We start from the raw sequence: 15,626 nt of genomic DNA, 5'->3' as shown, positions 1-15,626 counted from the left end.
TGAAGTTTTATCTTTTTTCAAACATATACAAGCCCTAGTTAATGTACAGGAATGTGATATGATTCTGTGATAGCAGATAGATATCTATTCCAATTAAGCTGCTGATGCTGGCCAACCTGTTGTTTGTATATATGATGATGATGTGATTTAAGCGGCTGAATGGCTTTGTACACAATGTGACTGAAGGTTAATGGCTGTACACGAACTTTCTCGCTGACTTGGTTGATACATGTCTTCTTTACCCCCATGGCGTAGGTCGATGCTCATGATGTCAATCACTGGATTGTTTGGTCTAGGCTTGATTATTTACAGACTGCAGCCATATAGCTGGAATATTGCTGACTGCAGTGTTAAACAACAAACAACAAATAATGAAATAATGAGTAATGACGTTGTATTTTCAGGGTCAGCTGGAGCAGGAGGCTGCCCCAGAGGGAGGGGTCAAGAAGGATGACATCGAACGTCTTGACCTCCACAGCCGCCTCTCACTTCGCCCAGAGGAGGAAGATGCCCTCAAGTCTAATCGGGTCCTCACTGCTCTACTGGAGCGGGACCAGGAGGCTGCCACGCCCATCGGAGTGGAGGAGGTGAGGACAGGGATGCTCTCCTTTAAATCAGCACTTTGTTGATAATTCATCACAGTGGATATCAGCTGTATGATGTTCATCTAAAAAGAAAACTATTAATGTTCTTTTTCTGATAATGATGATGACTTTTGCAGGTATTTGATATTTTGCCCTTGTACGGAACTCTTCAACCTGGAGACACAGAACAGATAACCTTGACCTTTTATGGCCATGCTGATATCTGGGGTCAGGTGAAGGCCATCTGTGAGATTGAAGGTGGCCCAACATATGAGCTGACATTGAAGGGAGAAGCATCCTTGGTTGAGTACACGTTCAATTGCCGAGACATTGACTATGGCAAACAGATGTATGACCAGGTGGCATCTGCCGAAATAACTCTTATAAACACAGGCAAAGTAGGATTTGAGTTCAGCTCTATCGGCATGGATCCCACACTGGCAAAGAGACCCTACCCAGGAATACCGATCATGGTCCCACATTCAGTAAGTATGCAGAACTTATTGCACACGGCCCACTTGCACAAAGCAATCTTAGCGCTAAGATGATCCATACTCCCAAACTTTAACATAGATTTACGATAGTCTTAGCACTAATACCGCTTTGTGCAAGTGGGCCCAGGGTCCCTTTCCACAAAATGATCTTAGCGTAAGCCTATGTTGAAGTATGGGTGTTACCATCACCTTAGTGCTAAGATCACTCTGTGGAAAGGGACCCTAGGGGCTCAGGGTTAGACTTAAAAAGCACCCCATTCCAATCAACGTCCATGGCGATATCTGCTGATATATTGGCTAGTGAACAATCCCTATTAGCACACCTTCTGATTGATCAATGCACAAAATACTTATTTATTTGCTTATAATACGCACTTGTGTTTTATATGCACCCTTAATTATGGGCAATTAAATTCTGGAAAAATATGTCTGTCGTATATAAACATTTCAGACTGTCTGCATAATCCACAAAAAAATTCTTTCAACTCATTTTTTTTCCCACCAAAATAATATTCTTATTAGAGCCCCAAATTTCTAATTTTGAGAGCGCCCTTGGCGCTTATTACGTCGAATATGGTATGTTCATTTTGTTGCTAACATGGAAGGAAGAAACCTCGAAAACCTTAACAAATGCTCTTTCGACAGTTGTCATTTATAAGGTCTCAGACTTCTAGCTGTAATGAGCCATCTGCCTCTCCATCATCTATGGAGCTGCTCTCACAATAACTTCGTCTCTCTTGCAGGGCTACATCGAACCTCTGAGTGAGCAGAAAGTGACTGTCAAGTTCTTGCCCGGAGTACCAGAGAGGTTCCACAAGAACTTCATGATCCAAGTAGCCCACTTCGAGCCTGACATCATCAACTTGTATGGTGAAGGTGTGTTCCCCCGGATATCTCTGGACCTGCCGAGGCTGAAGGACCCGGACCTCCACTACGAGCTGATGCTGAAGGAGGCCAAGGAGGGGCTGACGAAAGGGATCAGGAAACTGGACCATCATGCATCAGAGCGACCCACCAGCGCTCTCGCCGACATGCGCTCACACAGGATGACTGAACTTGTTGTTCAGGTAAGCCAGACCTTTTGAAGGGGAAATTGTTTTCCTCAAGTTGATATATAGTCAGTTGTTAATAATTGTCCGATTTGGTATGAAACTGGTTCTAGATCTAATCATTTCTTTAGAGATTATCGTTTTAACAATGTTTACCATTATTCCGAGTTATGTCATACATTAGTGAATTTCTGTAAAATCTTCAGAAAAAAACAATTTTTACTGTTTTTGCATCATTTTTTGGAATATATTTTTCATCGATGAAAGAAAATTAAAAATCAAAGAATTAATAACATGTTTGTTATCAAATTAAGTTTTAACGATTGCCACTAATATGCAATGACATTTATGCTTCCAGCATGAATCAGTGCCCTCTGACCTTGAGCTCCAGATGGAGGCTGAACGTATAGCTGTACGGGACTTTGCCCTGGAGCTGCAGCAGGGGTCAGCCCGAACTGACCTGTACGAGCTGACACCACCCACCAGCAATGAGAGTCGAGACACTCATGCTACCGGTGACAACAAGAGAAGCAGAGGGAAGAAGATGAAGATGAAGTAGGTCAACATGGATTCATTGCGTTGCTTAGTTCCAAGCTGACTCAGTAGTAACATTTTGAGGATAACCAACAAGCTAGGAGGAATTTTGGATTGTCTGGGTGAAAGAATGCTGTAAGCCCTGACTTACTGCCGAATAACCTTGAATCATATAGAGGTTCCAAATAGTAACCATCCCATGTGGGACCCGTGAAGATTCCGGGGTAGGATAGGTCTTCAGCAACCCAATCTTGCCGTAAAATGTGACTATGCTTGTCCTAAAAGGCAACTAACACGATCGGGTGGTCAGGCTCGCTGACTTGGTTGATGCATGTCATCAATCCCAATTGCGTGGATCGATGCTCATGATATTAATCACTGGATTGTCTGGTCCAGACTTGATTATGTACAGACCGCCATCATATAGCTGGAATAGTGCGGTGTAAAACAACAAACCAACCAACCAACCAACCATCCCGTGTTGGGTCCAGACTTACAAGGTTTAACAATGATTAGGATTCAGTCTCTTAGTAATGAGATTGTCAGTACCCTTTGACCTTGACCTCCATTTTGATTTTTTCGTATGTTTATCGATAACCCTTGCAAATTGGCATTCCTTGCATGTTTGACAAAGACATAACAAAGTTTGGTGTATTCTGTCTATTTTAACCTGTATTTTGCTGTCCAGGCCTCGACTGCCCGAGTATATCCTGGACTTCGGCCATGTTGTGCTGGGGACGGTGCGGACCCATGTTGTCCATGCGACCAACACTGGCTGGTTCCCTGCATCCTTCCAGGTGGAGCGAGACAACATCCACCACCACGGCTTCCACATCGAGCTGGACCGTGTCCGCAACTTGCCAGGTGCCCCAGACCACGAGACTGTCGACTTTGTTGTGTCCTTTGACCCTAGAGGAGCCAATCTGCAGCTTGGGCAAGTGGAGACGATCGTTCCTATCAATGTAAGTATAGGAGGAATACTTTGTGGCTTTCTTTTTTTCGTGTTTTATTGTGAGAAGGAACAGTGTTTAGTTTTTTTTAGACTTTCTTGTAGAATAACCTATGGTATATTTGGGATCATTGTTACTCTTAACAAATAATGTACACACTCTGTTCCTCCATCACCCCTACATACATACGTATTCAATGTAATAAGCACCCCGCTCTAATAGGCGCACACGGCCATATTTGCTAATATATTGGCTAATGAAATCTCAATTAGCACCCCTTCTGATTGTTCAATGTACACAAGATTTATATGCATCCTTAATTATGGGAAATTAAATTCTGGAAAAATATATCTGTCGTATATAAACATTTCAGGTTGTCAGCATAAACCACGAAATTTACGATCTTTCAATTCTGTTGCTTTTCACCAAAATAATATTCTAATGTTTCTAATTTTGAGAACGCCCTGGGTGCTTATTATGTTGAATACGGTACTCCCAATTTGCAGTTTTGTAATGACATGTGTCTGTAGTCAGCTGTTAATGGCTGTTTATAACTACCAGAAGTCAAATGAGCCCAAATGAACCTCATCATTGCCTGATATTGAAGACTAGGTGACTGCAAGGCAATACCGTGTTGCATGAGAAATATTGCCATGTGTTCAATGTAATCAGAGCACTCATTGGCCAGTGGTCATAGCACTTGGTGGAACCAGGCCATGGCTTAATATGTTGGTTGAAAATACTGAACACACTCCAAACTGTCTATGTATTCAAGGGTGAGGGAGGAACGTAGTGTTGGCGTATTGACGATGATTTGATTCACGTCCACATGCCATTCGTCACCACTCGCCCCTTTCCGTAACCTGCAAGAAGACTCGTCCCCCTATCAATGAGTGTTATGTGCGAAAATATGACAAACCAATCAGAATGCGTGTATGATTTCAAGTTCTTCGTCAAAGAATCCCTTAGAAATATTTTTTGATTTTACATATGTCTTGCATCTAAAAATATACCCAAGACACAGTTAAATGTGTTCAATCATACTTTAAATTGCATCTGAAATATATATAATATATGGGGAAATATATGTGAACCATTACGCAACGAGTTGACAATTGTTTTAGGTATGCCCGTTTGCACAAAGACGGAACCCGGTTGCAAAAATAGCAATGAGAGGGGCACGAGTCGCTATTCGGCTTGTCCCGAAATAACACGAGTTGGTCATGAATGGTCCACATGGTTCAATTGATTTGACATTACAGGTTATATAAATGGCAGCTACAGATAATCCAATGATTGCTGCTTCTTAAGCCCCTGTGGGCAGTCTGGTAGCCTAGTGGTTAAAGTGTTCACTCATCACGCCAAAGCCCCGGGTTCGATTTCCCACATGGGTACAACGTGTGAAGCCCATTTCTGGTGTCACCGCCGTGATATTGTTGGAATATTGCTAAAAGTGGCATAAAACCATACTCACTTACCCAAGGCCCTGTATAAAGTCCACTGTCTTTGTTTAGATTGTTACTGGACCCCAAGTTGCCATCTGCCTGCGGGCTAACGTGACGATGCCTGACATGGAGATATCGGATGATACCCTGGACTTTGGGGATGTTCGGTGCGGGGAGTGCAAGGTGATCACAGTGCAGCTGCACAACCAACAGCAGGTGCCCTGTGAATGGAACTCACTGCTGTCTGACAAGGACAGGAAACAGGTCAGTTTTAGGAGCTTAGACTCTTAGTGCGGTGTCTCTTTTGTCTATGAATTTGTGGATCAAAGAATCTTGTACCCTGAATAAAGTCAGTCACAATGCAGATAGATTTATTAAGCTTGGAGATACAGAACTGACATTAATTATTTTATTGGCGGTATTAGGGCTGGGACGAGTCCAAATTTACTTCCTGGGTACCCATTCCCATATTACCTGACCCTCCCAGGGTACCCGCTGTAGATGTAGATAGAGATAGGTACAAGCTGTCCGATTGGGAAATATTGACCATAGCCCTGTCAAAATGTATTTAGATACACATGTAAAACAATCTGGTCATGCATACACTGAAGTTGACTGCATGAAGTTTTATATTTATTCAAACATATAAAAATCAGAAGGAATGGGGGCATCGTCAGAAGCGATTTGAAAGATTTGTGACTTTTAGAGTCACCATTGGGTTTTAGATAATTTTTGTCATTAAACATTATATCACATAACAAACCACGTAGTCCTGTGGGTACCCGTTTCCTTCTCAGTACCCACCCTACGCGAGTACCCGAGGTACCTGTACCAGCCCTAGGCGGTATCATTATAATGAGATTACATTTGTTTTAGTAAACCAAATTCAGATAATACAGTTATTAAAGTTAAATATATTACAAATCTTGTCCTAAAAGCATCGCCGGTAATTTAAACTGGATATTTATAACTGGCATTGTCACACATACAAGCAGTTGAATATCACTTGTTGTATCTTGTGGTGAGAAAGCTTACAGATTTTGAGTAGCTTGTGTGATTATATACAATGCAAAGACTTTTGATTGTGATGAATGATATTCAGTCAGTGATGATAAAATATCAATCACTAATTCTTTTTTAGATTACAAATTTTAGATGCCAAAATCTCAATTATTCCTTATTGGCTCAATTTCGGGTTGGCATACTCGTATCTGTAAATGGAAAGTTTTGTATACTTTGTATATTTAGATACTTATCCTATCTCACACTATGCATATCATCTTTCTACGTTGAAGAAAAATGCTTAGTGTGAGATAGGATAAGTTTAAAAATTAGAAAATTAGCAGATGACTTCAGTTTTGAATTAAAACTAATTGGACTCCAGTTCGGCAGGGCCTGTGTAATTTTTTATTTCAGATTTTTAATTCTGTTATCTTCTGACACAAGTTAATACTGATGAAATATTCTAATAGTGTATACATTCTGTGAAACAAAACATGGAAAAGTCTGAATCTATCCCTATTACGCTGTGAGAAGCTGTGGAGCTGGAGGTCTGTCTGACATCTTTGTGAAATGTTGAACATTGTTTGCAGGCTGACCGCCACATCCCCATGCATCTGAGACGTAAGCTACGGCAGGAGAAGAAGAAGCCGCAGCACTATGAGATCATGCCACCCACGGGGATGCTGATGCCTGGCCAGAGAACCAATGTCCAGGTCAAGTTCATGCCTACCGAGGAGGTCAGTGTACACAATTCTTCTCTTTTCTTTATGTCACACTGGGCTACTTTGTTCTACTTTGTTCTACTTTGTTCTACTTTGTGTAACATATCGATGAACTCTGTGGGGATTCTTGGGTGAGACCTATGCTGGTCGTAACAGGCAACCGAATAGGTTGGTTGGTCAGGCTCAGTGATTTTGTTGATAATGTGTCCTCATACCCCGAATGGGGCGGTCGGGTAGCCTTGTGGTTAAAGCATTCGCTCGTCATGCCGAGGACCCGGGTTTGATTCCCGACATTTGTACAATGTGTGAAGCCCATTTCTGGTGTCCCCCGCTGTGATATTGCTGGAATATTGCTAAAAGTGGCCTAAAACTAAACTCACTCACTCACTCATACCCCGACTGCATGGATTGTTCCTCAATGTCGATCACTTGATTGTCTGGTCCAGACTTGATTGTATACAGATTGTTATATACAACAAACAAACAATATAGATGATGTGCTTAATATCATTGGTAGAACTATGTGAATGTGATAAAACATTCCCATTATTCACTTTATTTCAGAAATTCTACGAGAATCGTATACCAATCAGGATTTCCCAGAGCAGTCAAAGGATCTTGTTGCTGTGTCGAGGTCAGGGTCTGGAGCCTCGTCTGGAGTTTGATCGCAACCTGGTTGAGTTCGGTCCCATCCTCCCGCACAGCAATGGAGATGAGCAGGAGATTGTGGTGAAGAACCCATGCAGCTTCCCTATAGAGTTCTACAACCTGGAGTGTGACGAGGGCTACCTGGAGGAAGAGAAGGTGCTGCGGCTGATGAAGGGGTACGACGAGTACCACACCATCCTGCTCCCTCCTCGCAACCCCGGGGACAAACTGCCGTCTGAGCTGCTTGACCACTACGATGGTAAGATAGAACACTTCTCATCTCCCCTGTGGGTTTTCCTTATAGGCTTATCGGTTCCCCCACACTATACTTGTTGTGATGGTAAACTAATGACGATTGGGTTCTTACTATGTGCATCTTCCTGAGGCAAGCGTGTCCACTAGCCTGTCAAAGTGTAGTTTCTACCCTTGCCACATCAAGGCTACTTTTCTTGGTTCGAACTGGCGCCACCTCGTGTAGATCACGACTTGTTCCCCTTGTAATGAAAACGTGATATCCAATCAGATCTCTGTTCTTATCCCGTATAGCTTCACAAAGGTGGCAACTACCATAGGCGAAGACCTAGACCATCAGATAATGAAAACATTCGCGATTTCATCCCAGACACCAAAACATAGGCAATCGTTGGGGGGGTAAAAAATGAAAAAGACATATTTGTGTCGACAAAGACAGGCAGCGGTAAATCAGTTTCATACGAAGATGTACAGTGGTGGATCTTGATTTTGTGAAACGTTCTCTGATTGGACTATTGATATGTGCGATAGTCCAATCATATTTAGCACAGGAAAGTGGGCTTGGTGTGGCAAGGTTGGAAACAAGACTTTGATAAAGAGGCTAGTGGACACTCTTACCTCGGGGAGATGTACTATGTGTGACCTGGCTTGTTGTCTGTCATTGTGCTCTAACAGTAGGATTGTTGCTTAGTCTCTCAATCATTTGTTTGCCTTAAATAATAATAATGAGGCTAAAAAATTCCTAAAGTATATCGTAACATAGATGATTTAGTTTGTGATTTTACCCCGACATTGGTTTATGTTCCCAGCACCTCTAGGTCTTGTTACAACTCATAAGTTGAAGTATATATTGTGTTGGAAATTAAGGGGGTCCTTGGGTCCTTGAGGTTTCCTCCAACTTTAGACATTTGGGTTATGATAAGGACCCCGTCACACACCTATTTGGGACATGCTTTGGAATTTTGTAAGTTATATTCTGACAAGTGATGAAGATTTCCAATCAAAGATAACACAGTGATGATACAATATATGTATTTTTAAATGTATCAAAGAAGTTCATCAGCTGTGATGAATCTACTGATGATTAACGTGAACTAATATTTTGTAGAGCAAATGAAGAAGTTGGAGGAAGAAGAGAGAATCAAGAGAGAAGCAGAGGAGGCAGCTGAAGCAGCTCAGAGAGAACAAGAAGAGAGAGAGAAAGGAGGTCAATACTTGTTTCTCTTTCCTTCAGTGATTCCTGGATGGTTTTGTTGTTGTTGTTGTTTTTGTTGTTTAACGCCGCACTCAGCAATATTCCAGCTATATGACGGTGGTCTGTAAATAATCGAGGGCATCATGAGCATTGATCCATGCAATTGGGATACAATGACATGCATCAACCAAGTCAGCGAGCCTGACCACCCGATCCCGTTAGTGTCTTCTTACGACAAGCATAGTCGCCTTTTACGGCAAGCATGGGTTGCTGAAGACCTATTCTACCTCGGATCTTTAAGGGTCGATTCCTGGATGGATCACAGTACCCCATTTTTGTCATAAGTGTCAACTACAAGGAGGATTGGGTGGTTAACGTGTGTGACCGAGCTGATTATGTGTGACTGTAGATAGTTGATATGTATCACCTCATACTATCAACCACTGGTCTACACGGCTGAGAACCTGTGAATATCCAGGTTAGAACTGATCTTCAGGAACCAAGGATTGTTGTTAGAGGTGACTAACGGGATCGGGTGGTCAGGCTCGCTGACTTGGTTGAAGCATGTCGTCATATCCCAATTGGGTAGATCGATGCTCATGACGTCATCACTGGCATGTCTGGTCCAGATTATTTACCTACTGCCGTCATATAGCTGGAATGCCTCATTTAACAACAAACATGGCCTTGTCACTTGTTTGAGCTGTAGCCCTCAAGGAAACATGAATTGGAGTTTGCAATATATTTGTTTAAACATAAATTTTTGTTCAGCATAACAGACCAGTGTTAGTGAAGGCAATCGATAGTTATCGGGTTTATATGTGATCAAGAGTAGTATGATTATTCATAACAAACAACTTATGTGTTGAAATCATATTGGCGTGCATGAATGATGAAAACAGTGTGATGTTGTATGATGAGAACTGTTTTTTATCTGGCTCTTGTCACAACAGAGCATGGTGATGAGGAGGGCAAGGAACATGACAACACAGAGCATGCACCAGCCATTATCATGACAGTCCCATCTCGGGAGCTCACGCCACGGGAACCACCACCAAAGACTCACTCAGATGAAGAAGAAAAGATTAAAAAAGATGAATCTTCGGAAGGTAAGGAATCACCTTGCTACTTCTCTTGCCAGTGCCTCATGTATCAAGGATAGGAGAAGGTAGGACTGGAACGAGTCCAAATTTACTACCTGGGTGCTCGACCCCTTATTACCCGACCCTACCCGGGTGCCAGTGTTTGGAACAAAATGTCCGATTGTGATTTGCAGCCCTAAAACTATTTAGATAAATATCTATGTATCTAACCATCAGATCATGGGTACACTGAAGTTGACTGAAGCTTTATCTTTACTCAAACATATACAAGTCAAAAGGAACATGTGCATCGTCAAAGAAATGCCAACACTAGCGGCTTGTGGTGTAACCACTGAGCTATAGTGAGTTTTTGTCATTAAACAATGTATCATGTAACTAACCATGGGTCCGGGTAGTACTGTGGGTACCCAGGTCGTAATCAGTACCCACCCGACCCAAATACCGAAGTTACCCGTTGCAGCCTTAGTAGAAGGAAGTAAATAGTCAACCATATTCTCATCAATATTGGGGACTACATCTTGTGTCTTGCAGAAAGAGACAAGGAGAACACTGTTGGGGTTGGGGAGCTGGAGATCACACCAGTGTCAGCTGCCATTGCCCGACACCTTGGCATTGACCTTACTCCTGAAGGCAAGGCTGCTCGGAACCGACGAGGCATCAGCCTCATTGTACATGGACCACCGATGTCAGGTAACACTGAGGATATATGTACATAGTTTGATATAGCTACATTTGTACACTACGTTAGATCTCAGTAGTCCTTATTCTCTATTTCTCAAGGACTCTCATTTCAGTAAACCTACACTAGCTCTTGATCCATTCCCATGGTTCTCGCGATCACAAATTACCCACCTTTGATTTTCATTGACATTTTACCGACCAATCAAAATTCGAGATATGGAAAAAGGAGATGGAGATATGGGTAAGGGAGGTAACTCATATTGTCTAGAAACCAAAAACACCACCAATTTTAAAGAAGACGTTCTTTCCATCAAAAAGAATTCTTTTGCTTGTCTGTCAGTTTTTCAATGTTGAATTTCTCGCAAACCCTATCATAATCAATGGCACTGGTTGCCATGTTGTTGATATCGCCAACCCTAACATTGAGGCTGGTTTGTAACTCACATTCTGATTGGTCCATTAGACTGAGTAGCGTAGCAAATCAAATTGCCGAAATGCTAGCCCTAATGATAGAGAGGATGGTTAGTCCTGAAATCACACTTTTCAGATGGGCATGTCGGATGTCTTCATACAAAGTGTATATGCAAAGGAAATGACTCTATATTTATCAGTGCTTTGTTTTTTTTCATGTCTAATGCTAATATTTTTTCCTTTGGAACTGGACCGCCTCCGTGGTCTAGTGGTAGAGTGTCTGCCCGGAGAGCGGAAGGTCCGGGGTTCGATCCCCGACCACATCATACCAAAAGACGTTAAAAGATGGTACTTGTTGTTACCCTGTCTGGCGCTCGGTATTAAGGGGCTAAAACAAGGACTGGTCGGCTCGGAGTCAGTATACTGTGTCTGAGTGGGGTATTCATGTTAAACTGCGGCATGGTATCTCAGTGAGCTAGCACTATAAATCAGCATCAGTCCGGACTAGTACAAGCAGCCACACAAACACACACACATACATGCATGTCGCTATATAAGTGCAATAATCTTGGACGCGACGTTAAACCCCATTTCACCACCTCACCTGACATCCGCAACAGAGTGATGACGAGCCTTCTTTCGCACCTTTAACCCTGCAGTCTCACGTGGAAATCTCATCAGCTGGTGTTTCTTTTTCAGGCAAATCCAGCACAGTGGTGATGCTGGCCAAACGCTACAAGGCAGCCATACTGTCTGTAGATGGGGTAGTTCTGGAGGCCATATCCAACGGCAACACTCCATCCGGTCTCAAGGCCAGAGAACTGTGTGCTGATGCTGCAAGAAGGAGGGCCGAGGAGATCAAGGGCTTGGAGCCAGACGACCCCGAGAAGACAAAGGCTGGAGGTCTGAGCGTGGAGGCTGTCACTGCCCACACACAGGGAACCAGTAAGTGCCACTCAAGCATGGAACACTAGTCCTCCAACATACAATGTATTGACATGATGGGAATTTTAACACCATTTGGAAATGTCTCATTTAGAAAATAAAAATGCCTTCAAATCAGGGTACCGGTCACCGACCAGTTATCTCTATTTTTTTTCAGGTTATTTCTTACATTTTTCTTGTTCAATGTTGACTGTACCAATAACTTTACTTTTGTGAAACTAGGAGCAAATACGCTTATTTCTGTCTGTGGAATAAGATTCAGTTGATTTCTGTGGAAATAGAACTTTCCCGTTGACTTACTGTACCAGTTTGCACCATTGTCTTTAACAGCACGTGCCACATGATCACGCGCACCGCTTGAATTATACAAATTACATTTTTTAGTATCTTGAGTATCACACTCAATTTTTTATTCATCAAAATTAATAAGAAATGGTATTATCAATTTGTTGTCTGCTAACTTCGATCTACACATGTTTATCTTTAACAATATGTACTATGGATTTTGGGATATAAACAGGCTATGCATTTTTTGAAACTTTTATATATCTCAAATAGGTTTCGGAATTGTAGTTTGGGGAAGAAATGACAGACAGATAGAAAGCAATGACAGAACCGAAAGTGCATTATCGTGTTGTTTGATTCATATTTTCCCATGAAGTAGTCACGTGGTGCCTCTTGCGTGTCTTTTCTCAAGTTGTATTGGAAGAAGGTGATTATGATATTTCCTCACAAGAGTTCGTTTTTGTTCAGGATTTTCAATAAACATTTCTCTCATTCTTATGAAAACGAGCAAAAGTAAAATGAGATGTGATCGCATGCGTGCTATAATGGGGAATTGGCGATAATTGGTCCTTGGCGATAACTGGTCACTAGCCTGTAGTGAAATTAGAGAAAAAGAGGTCAACATTTGTTTCTTTATCCCATGGCAGGCAAACCGTCTGTTATTAAAAGTCAGTGTTGGGATGTGTCACCCAATAGGCCTGTCTTGTAGGCCTGTAGATTTCTTTTTCTTAAATCTGTTTTGGAAAATATTGACACCAGAACTTCTGTGAAGAAACATACCAAAGGAAGATAGTGTGAGCTTAACCTTGGACTATCATGTGCAGTTCCAGGCAGTGCAGCGGTGGGTGGAGCAGGCTCTATGATTTCCAACAGGAAGACAAGCACCATCTCGGAACAGAAAGGCAAGGAGAAGCATCATGGCGGCAGCGTCCTTGGAGCCAAGACTGCAGTCAACACATCCTCCGTAGATGGCGCCACAGGCAGTCAGGTAGAGAGTGATTCAAGCTTTGTAACTTATTGTGGACAAGTCAACTGTTCACAAACCTGGTGTGACTTGGTTAATTTGGAGAGTCACCCTTCATGCTTTTGGATATGTTTATTGTATTTAAGAATAAGGAATAGGGTTATTAGTTTCAGATTAAAGATAAGGGTAAAAGAACATACTCTTTGTAAGAGCCAGATCCACAAAGTGATCGACTGTCGTAAGTCCATGTTAAAGAATGAGATATCATCTTAGTGCTATGATTGGTTTGGGGAACTGGGGCCCATTTTTTTCCTGGTGTCAGAGTAACAAAGTGAACAAACACATTCGATAGAGAGTCTGACACATGTTGACACATGAGGTGTTGGGATCTCGCAGTGTCCTTTAGTTGTCAGTACACTAAAGGTGTTCTGAATTAACTGTGGTACTGAGATTGATGTGTTGTATTGTGTAGGTGCCAAGCAGTCCCCCACCCCTGGCCGCACCCATCGCCCGCCGTCTGAGTGTCAGTGCCTCGGTGGCTGGAGAAGAGGGGCTGATGAGCTGTATCCTGCCCGAGGAGCTGCTGGTGGACCTGCTGGCCGAGAGGATGCAGGTAGGACAGCACAAGACTTGTCTTTTGTATCAATCATTAGACTAAGGTCATACATTTAACATACTAATAGGAAAGTGTTCTGTCATTGTGCAGGGGAACAGGCACCCAGTTGTCTAAGGCGCTGCAGTTCGGATCGATTGTGTTTCTAGGCTTGTCAGCCCCATACGTGTTCTCATGGGTTTCAACAATGTGATAAACATCTGAGACTTGCATCACTTTGGACTTTCCTTCCATATTAAGCCAACATGCAGTGATTTAACTGGATTACTGTTCAAAGTGACATTAAACCAAATTCACTCACTCTGTCATTATGCTGTTGTTTTCACTGAAGCAGCTGGATAATCTTCTATACAGAGGACATCTGTAGTGATAGAGGACTAAAATAGATCTGATGTACAGTAAACTATGTTTATAACAAACACACTTGTAACAAAATGACGGTTATAACAAACTGTTGTTTTTGGTCCCAGACATTTCCTGTACCCTTTAGTTCAAACACTTGTAACGAACTGCCGTTATAACATACAAAACTTATTGTTCCCTTTGAGTATGTTAGGCTTAAAAAAACAAAGAATTGGTTCTCAGGTAGTGACTTTTGAAAATATAGTGCGGTCTGGCGGGCGGGCAGTGTTTTTCTTTTTTGCTTGTTCTAACTAGTATGTAACCAAATAAACAGTTGTATACCATCAACCTGGCAAAGGTTCTCCCTACATAAACAAGCACACAAACTCCTATTGTCGCAATGATCACAACACGTGATGGGAGTAAAGCAGTGCACATATAAAGGGAAGTAACTGCGTGCTATATTGGATCACATTTTTTTAAGTATTTGGATTTATTTTTTTATATTTAAAATGGAAATAAAAACGAAACGTGCGACAGACTATATTATGATGCCCCCGCTGCCTGAGAACCAAGACCCTTTTCTTTTTAGCCTTATAACCATATTTTACTGCACCTCTACTTGTCATGAGAAGCTGCTAAAATGGTACCACAATGGTATGGATAGTAGCTCCATACACTATTATCACTTGACAATTGCCAATGTTAGCATTAAGGCTGCATTTTCTCACTCTCTGATGCTGAGGTGTCTTCTGTCCCCACAGCTGGATGACTGCCACCGGGGTGTAGTGTTTGATGGGCTGGAGACACTGTTCTCCCAGAACTACCTCACCACAACCAACGCCATTCTGAAGGCTCTCAACAACCGCCGCTTCATCTTCTTTGTCACGCTGAAGCTGGACTACAACATCCTCAAGGAACAGGAGAAGAAAGACATGGAAGAGAGAGGTGAGCATCCATTGTTGCATCTAATATCCACAGGCCCTTACACACACTGTAAACGGGCCTTCTTGAACCATCTCTCTCTCTCTCTCTCTCTCTCTCTCTCTCTCTCTCTCTCTCTCTCTCTCTCTCTCTCTCTCTCTCTCTCTCTCTCTCTCTCTCTCTTGTTTGTTTGTTGTTTAACGCTGCACTCAGCAATATTCCAGCTAAATGACAGCGGTCTGTAAATAATTGAGTCTGGACCGGACAATCCAGTGACTGAATTCATGAACATCGATTCATGCAATAGGGATACTATGACATGCATGAACCAAGTCAGTGAATCTGACCACCTGATCTCATTAGGCACATCTTAGGACGAGCAGAGTCGCCTTTTATGGCAAGCATGGTTTGCAGAAGACCAATTATACCCCAGATCTTCCCGATCACGTTAGTCGCCTCTTACAAGCATAATAGCCAATTACG

At 42.3% G+C, this 15,626-nt stretch overlaps 1 protein-coding gene across 1 annotated transcript in view; it reads left to right on the top strand.

The window, feature by feature from the left end:
* LOC139454087 (hydrocephalus-inducing protein homolog) overlaps window positions 1-15,626 on the top strand; it is a 118,504-nt gene that overhangs the window by 30,883 nt on the left and 71,995 nt on the right. Inside the window, 15 exon segments of the mRNA XM_071235584.1 lie at window positions 405-587; window positions 722-1,069; window positions 1,822-2,145; window positions 2,486-2,682; window positions 3,350-3,623; window positions 5,126-5,320; window positions 6,649-6,795; window positions 7,345-7,687; window positions 8,789-8,887; window positions 9,829-9,984; window positions 10,510-10,668; window positions 11,770-12,015; window positions 13,125-13,288; window positions 13,737-13,877; window positions 14,984-15,167. Of these exon segments, the coding sequence (XP_071091685.1) occupies window positions 405-587; window positions 722-1,069; window positions 1,822-2,145; window positions 2,486-2,682; window positions 3,350-3,623; window positions 5,126-5,320; window positions 6,649-6,795; window positions 7,345-7,687; window positions 8,789-8,887; window positions 9,829-9,984; window positions 10,510-10,668; window positions 11,770-12,015; window positions 13,125-13,288; window positions 13,737-13,877; window positions 14,984-15,167 (3,160 nt within the window).

This window comes from Haliotis cracherodii, unplaced genomic scaffold, assembly GCF_022045235.1.
Source record: "Haliotis cracherodii isolate W230 unplaced genomic scaffold, xgHalCrac1.p SCAF_10, whole genome shotgun sequence".
Lineage (NCBI taxonomy): Eukaryota > Metazoa > Mollusca > Gastropoda > Lepetellida > Haliotidae > Haliotis > Haliotis cracherodii.
The sequence above is the reverse complement of the archived record's forward strand: the minus strand, read 5'-3'. Positions and strand labels throughout refer to the sequence as shown.